The sequence below is a fragment of the Branchiostoma belcheri genome, unplaced genomic scaffold, assembly GCF_001625305.1.
Source record: "Branchiostoma belcheri isolate BF01 breed outbred unplaced genomic scaffold, Haploidv18h27 scaffold58, whole genome shotgun sequence".
Classification (NCBI taxonomy): domain Eukaryota; kingdom Metazoa; phylum Chordata; class Leptocardii; order Amphioxiformes; family Branchiostomatidae; genus Branchiostoma; species Branchiostoma belcheri.
The window spans coordinates 922,359-929,498 of record NW_017804220.1 but is presented as its reverse complement, the minus strand read 5'-3'; the positions used below and the strand labels follow the sequence as shown (position 1 = coordinate 929,498).

Here is a 7,140-nt window from a genome sequence, read left to right as displayed (position 1 = left end):
ACGGTGGCTCAAGGCTAACATGTCTGTAAGTAACAACACAGGAATCACCGAAGCACAAACATTACAAATGAAATAAAAATTGGGTTTAAGCCTTTTATTATCATCCGCTATATCTACGTGCCGTACCAACAGCGCAGTATTAGGCAGAAGAGATACTAAAGGAAGAGTTCGGTGCGGCCATTGGAGGCGACTCTTCTGAAGTTCTCATTTCTCCATGCGAGGTCCCTGTATGGACAAAGGAACATGAGACCTTTGGCATCGTCAGATTCCAAGATGGCAATAAAAAGCTACAAAGATATCATCAATAAGAGCAAGGTACCTATTTAATATTTCATATCTAAATATGATATGATTTAGTCTCTAGCTAGATTGCAGATTTATATAAATCTAATATCATGAAAGAAGAGTAATAGGTCGAAAAAATGCGCGTTGACCAAGTTTTGTTTTGAATTGCCTTCGCCCATTTGCTTTCGAATATATTAAAGTTGTGACTAAGCCCCGGTTTAATACATAGTACTATACACCTGCAATGTCGTACGTCGTAGATTTGAAGGCAAACAACGATCGCACTCATGAATAGCAAAGTTCTTTGATCACAACCATTTATTGTTTACGAGCCGACGTTTGGATGACCGCCTGTCATCTTCATCAGGGCAATTCTGTCTGGTTTGCATGCTGTGCACTGGCGCTAGATGTTACTTGGTGCATTGTGCACTAAAGGTGTTACTTGGTTCACACTTCACAGTGCACTGTTACTTTTACTTACCAACAGTAGCACCTTTAGTGCACTATGCACCAAGTAACATCTAGCGTCAGTGCACAGCAAACCAGACAGAATTGCCCTGATGAAGATGACAGACGGTCATCGAAACATCGGCTTGTAAAAAATAAATGGTTGTGATCAAAGAACTTTGCTATTCATTCGTTTACCAACCTGATGAAATTATTTACGGATGAAAAACGATCGAACTCGTTTTCCCCTTACACCTATGATGTACGACGATACATCGCAAAAAAATCGTAGGCGCATCGTGTGATGTTTGTAAATCATAAGGCATCTTAATGTAGGTACATCGTACTACGGTGTATGTGAACTATAAGCCATTTTAGATTTACTCACGTGTAGGACTCTAGACATGTGCGCCACACATGAAGGAGAGCTGTCCCCTGTCCTGACAGGACCAGCCGTACGGACAGGAGAAACTCTCACAGCGGTACAGGTCTGCGTCTGCACGCCCGTAACCTGCGGAGGAATAAGATAGCAACAGTTATTGATTGAAAGCCTTGCAGTTTTTACCTCAACAACTGTTGTGTACTCAGATCAGTATGTCCATCTTGCTGGCTGTTGGTTTCATGTGTTACATTACATATATTATATCTACTGCTGTGTAACAACATTTCCTCTGTGCTCACCGTTGCAGATGAAGTAGTGGCCGAGGTCATGGCAGCCCCAGTTGGGAGGACAGGGGTTGTTGATGCAGAGGTCAACATCTGATACAAATGAAAACAAAAGAATACATTTGAGAACTACCGCCCAACCGTCCTTTCTGTAACTATGTACTCGGTATAACCGTCCTTTTACCTAACACACCAGCTCACGATAAGAAAGAGAAGTAAATATGAGGCTAACTGGTTTATAAATTTCAACTTGAATGGTGCCGGTGTCACAGCAATCTCGCCCCCCAGCGAGTTCGCCCTCCCGGTGGGGGCGAAATCGCTAGTGAGGGCCCCGGGGAAGGCGAAATCACGGGAGGGCGAGATCACTAGCTGTGACACCGGTGGACAGAAATTATACTAGTCCGTACCGTTCTCACAGTCGTCTCCGACGAAACCAGGCACACACTGACAGGTGTAGGAGTTGACTCCGTCCACACAGGTACCGCCATTGTGGCACGGATCCGAGGAACACTCGTCAATATCTGGGAAGACAAAATTTTTGAAGAGACAAATTATGACAGTGTAAAAAAAAATTAGAAAGAAAGTACAGATGACTTCTTGTTCAGCACCAAGGACAAAAACGATATCGGTAACAAACCTTTTGATTAAGAAAAACTAAGTAATTGTCATTCTTTTAGATATCTAAATACACTGTATTATACTGAAAATTACGTAGATCATTGCTTAGTATGTAGAAATTTGGCTACGTATACTTACTGATCTCACAGCGGTTCCCCACAAACCCTGGTGCGCAGTCGCAGTAGGCGTAAGTCTCGTTGAAGCAGGAGGTACAGTTTCCTCCGTTCAGACAGACGTTTTGCTTGCAGGTGACGACATCTGGAAATGTCATATTGTAGTATAAACATGTAGTGAAGGAAAGGGCATATTGTAGTATATACATTTGGGTAATAAAGTGTCACATAACAGCGTAAACTAGTCGTTTGAGAACGGTGGTACGAAAGGAATTGCTTTGAAATTTTATATTTAAAGGAATTTGTCTTGATGTTCATGCACATTGGTCATTCATACAAATATAAACAGATAAGTTTAAGATATTTTCAACATACCAAATCATTAGATAAAGTACAAGTGTCAATTATTTGATCTGATTTTTCAAGATTATCCGTCCAATAGGGGAATTCATCATAATGACAAAATTTTAGAAATTAGAAAAAAGATTTTCTAACTGCTTGGAGTTCAATTTATCAAACTAACTTTGGATCAAACTCCATGACTCACCTGACTCGCAGACGTAGTTGTACTGTTCCGTACAGAAGTCCGCGTTCAGGTCATAGTTCCCGTTCTTATCCAGCAGCGCACACAGGTGTTCAGGCTTTCCGGACATCCAGCGTAGGTTAGCTGGGGAACGATACAGTGTAGAGGGTAGATGCTAATGCGTTTTGCAATTCAATAGATGTCGCGTATGATGTCCATTGGATCGGAACACCGAATGACCAATCCAACGATCGACCAATCAACCAACGGGTAACCAACCAACCAACCAACCAACCAACCAACCAACCAACCAACCAACCAACCAACCAACCAACCAACCAACCAACCAACCAACCAACCAGCCAGCCAGCCAGCCAGCCAGCCAGCCAGCCAGCCAGCCAAGCAACAAGTCAACCAATCAATCGATCAAACCAATCAATCAACCAGTCAACAAACCAAACAAGCAATCAACTAACCAACCAGTCAACGAACCAACCAACCGGCAACCAAGCAAGCAGACAAGCCAACATCGATCACCGCTAATAGCACCCTGCTATGCCGTATAAATAAAGTGAAATTTTCAAACCTACAGCTCATGGTGGATAGGTCGGTGTATAAGAAGTGTTCCTGTCCGTTTTTGAGACCGACCCAGTGGGACACGTCCGTCCCCAGCCGGACCTGGTCAGCCAGGAACTCCTGTTCAGCCACGGTCTTCACTCCGGCCAGAGTTCCACCCAGAGTAACACACTGTCCCTCGGCAGCCTGGTGGGCTTTGGGCTCCTCTGACAGTTGGAAGCACTTGTCAGCGTTCAGAACTGGTATAAGAGTCAAGTCAAGTCAAGTCAAAGTTTATTGCACAACTAATGTACGGATACATCGTATGGCAATTAGCGGTACTAAGTACAAATCTAAAATCTAAACTAATGCGTAAAAGAGTACTACATTCATGCTGTATATGAATCGAACTTAAGTTACATCGTACTAGTATACAAAAGGAATGGCAAACATTATACAGGGGTTCTGTAAATCTACAACTAAATACTACTCTGTCCTATACTTAAGTATTACTAGTATAATGGATATATATATATATATATAGTTGATTCCTATTGTTATGTGTAAGCAATCAGTTGACTTGTTTACGGAAATGACATTTGTTTTCTTTTTAACTAAGGCGTTAGAAATATATTGGCCTATATATGGTGAGATTGCATCGGGGCATGACATAAGAAAAGTAAAGGTATCTGAGACTGTCTTAGGTAATGTAATACTTGTGCTGTTGGTGATAGAGTTCATAAGTGTTTGTCTTTCTTCATTGTAAGCTGGACATGTTAACATAAAATGCAATTCATCTTCTACAATATCTTTGCAAATAGGACAACATCTGTGAGTGGCTGGTACATTGTTATGGCGTCCCTTTTCTATTTCTAAACAGTGTGAACTAATTCGTATTTTGGTTATATTAGCGGCGAAAGATTTGTTTTGTATTAGTGAAAGATATTTCTCAAAAACGAAGTCAGATTTGACTTTGGAGTAGGTTTTCAGTTTGCTGTAATTTCTGATATTTTGCCTCCAGCCAGAAACAAACGTGTCTTTGAGCCGTTCTTTGAACACGTTTCCAAAATGTTTGGCGTTAACTACTGGGTTTAGCCAAACATTTTGGAAACCGTGTTTACATAACATGTCTTGCACATGAACGGCCCAGTCGTGTTCTTGTTCCACAGCAATATCGTAAGCTTTCTTAACTATTCTATCGTTAGGGAGGTTGTGTAGTCGGAGCCAGTATTTAATAAGGTGGGTTTGTGTATCAATGTATAATGGAAACGCTCCTAATTCTCCCCTTACGGCGGCATTGACGGAGCTTCTGGGAACACGGAGCAGTATTTTATAATAGTTTAAGAGAACATGTTCTAAATCTGGAACTTCGTATGAAACTGAGGGTTGTTCTATAAATATGTTTTGGCTTGCTATTTGGTTTGAATTTTGTATAATGTTTTGTTTATCACTGTATTTCCTAAGACGGACGAGTATAGGGCGGTTGGGTGGATGGTCAGTTTTCTTCCCCATACGGTTTGTCTTGAGGATATTTATTTGTGATCCTATTATCGGGTATAGAATATTAGATAATATATCACGTAAATTTTCATTTGGAGATTCTACTATTCCTTTAAAAACTAAGTCCCTAGATTGAATATTAGAGCCCAACACTTCCCCACAGTAGAGTAAGATTGGTTTAACCAGACTATTAAAGAGTTCTAGTGCAAGAGTGATAGACGGGTTGTGATTGGATGGTAATAATGATTTGAGTTTGAAAGAGGCCCGGAGAGCTTTAGTTCTAAACTTTTTATATAAGAGGTAGGTAGAGGTCATAACAAGGAATGGCAATAGGCTACTGTATGAAAAATTGCGCATAAAGATAAAAATACGTAATGATGAACAGCAATTAGTAAGACCAGCATGAAGTAGGAAAGGTGAAACATCTGCTGAACACGTAGTAAAAGGTATTTTTAACACTGTAAAACGGTGCTCACCTACCATTTTCACATTTATGTCCAGTAAATAGAGGCCCACACTGACAGGTGTAGGAGTTGACTCCGTCCACACAGGTACCGCCATTGTGACAAGGATCCGAAGCGCACTCGTCAATATCTGAAGAAAGAATAATACCGTAAAATAAACGCGGTTACAAATAAAACTGTTGTAAAAATAAAGTCTATGTAAAAGTCACGTGTCTTAGTAGCAATTGGGTGAGATACATAATAGTAATAATGGTTTATTGTCAACTTTAAAATTGTCCACAGTTTGCAGCCACATGCGTGGCTGAATTGGTGTAAGACGTTCAGAATTACAGCTCACTAACACAAATACACATTAAAACAACGCATTAAAATAACACAGTATTAGATGATATGAAATAACACAGTATTAGATTTAAAACGCTTAAAATCTGAATCGATTAAAAGTCAATATCAATGTCAATATTGCGCGTATCAATTCTATAGTATTAATCACGTATTAATAGGAAAATTGAATAGGGTTAAAGGCTGTTTATATATATATAGAGAGAGTGTATGAGAATGAGGCGAAACATCTATTGCATTGTGATGATGCGGCCGGTTGTTAAATGGCCATAAAACTACTCACCCTTTGCACAGAAGGCGAACTGGTTGCTGTAGTCTGCGCCTTCGAACCAATTACCTGGGCTGGTGATTGGCTGGACACCGATAGCGTCACCTGCGTACGAACTGGAATGGAAGCATGTAAATATGCCCTCCATTGCAGGGCAATAGATCGGATTCTGTCCACTTAGAACCTGGGAGATTTCGTCCATTAGGTGGCCACCGCATCTTATACCCACTAGGCCTGTGTCTGTACAGGTAGAGGGCGTATACTGACACGTTGGTTCTTGAGGACAGGGCATGACGTACCCAGCCGCTTCACACGTGATCTTGATGTTAGCTGACGTCATCGTCCCTGAAGCACGTACTTTGTAGTAGTCCCATCCCTGATAGGATGCCAAGTAGGCTTCTTCACCTGCAGAACAAAATATATAATATAACTGAGAATGTTAGGATATCCATGATTTGCGCGGATAACAGTACGGCAATGCGTACAATAACATGATACTTACGGGAATAAGTGCAAGAGAAATATTACATTTTTGTCCATGTAATGGAGCAGGAAAAATTTAAAAGAAAATTTCTGAACTTAATACATGATATCACGGTACACGTACCTCGACTTCCGGTGGAAGTGTTGGCGCTTTTAATTCTATGACTACCATATGTTACATATCCTATACGAGTGACAAACTAGTTTTGAATGATCTCCATGAAGTAAAACCGATTCATTGTCACAGGAAGATGCTACAAATAAAGTCACCAACTTGCAGAAAGGAAGACGCATTGTCGCTTACATTCTTACGTAATGTATCATACAATGTAGTCATCTGGCACCACCAATATATGTTCTTTTGAAACTTGCTGTAACTTGCAATTGAATACATGACCTCATTGATCCTGTCGAGAAACCATATTGGTGGATTTGGTTTACCAGACTTTTCGTAAAGATCACGGGGGTCCTTCCCGGTGTGAGTGGTTCAAACCTTACAGTCTGGTCTCGGGGTTGACATCTTGAAGAGGTTATAGTCACCTACTATGCCAATCCTTCTACACCATGTACTAAATCTCAATAAACATAGATTAGATTGACGGTTGAGAGTGCTTATTACTTACCTTCACATGATACGAAAGACACAGCCAAAACCCCGAAGATGAGCACACTTCTCATCATGATGTACAGCTGTCACCGTTTGAAGCTTAAAATGCAGAAGTAACTGTATGGGCCTCCTTTTATGATAAGTCGTATTCAAAATTGATTCTTTTTATCAGTGCCAGATGTTATGTTCTCACCTAAAACAGGAGTGTGTCAACTTTAAACTTTGTCGCCTCACAGCTGCCCATTCTCACCGATCGTCGGAGCATAATC

The 7,140-nt window shown here is 40.7% G+C and overlaps 1 protein-coding gene across 1 annotated transcript; it reads right to left on the bottom strand.

The window, feature by feature from the left end:
* On the bottom strand, positions 1 to 7,010 carry LOC109481884 (protein lin-12-like). Its single transcript, XM_019784515.1, has 7 exons — positions 6,888 to 7,010; positions 5,797 to 6,186; positions 3,243 to 3,467; positions 2,677 to 2,796; positions 2,155 to 2,274; positions 1,121 to 1,243; positions 1 to 225 (listed from the first exon to the last, which is right to left on the bottom strand). The coding sequence occupies exons 1-6, from the start codon at positions 6,943 to 6,945 to the stop codon at positions 1,131 to 1,133; spliced, it is 1,026 nt and encodes a 341-aa protein (XP_019640074.1). The 5' UTR covers positions 6,946 to 7,010; the 3' UTR covers positions 1 to 225; positions 1,121 to 1,130.
* Between the last annotated feature and the right edge of the window lie 130 nt (positions 7,011 to 7,140).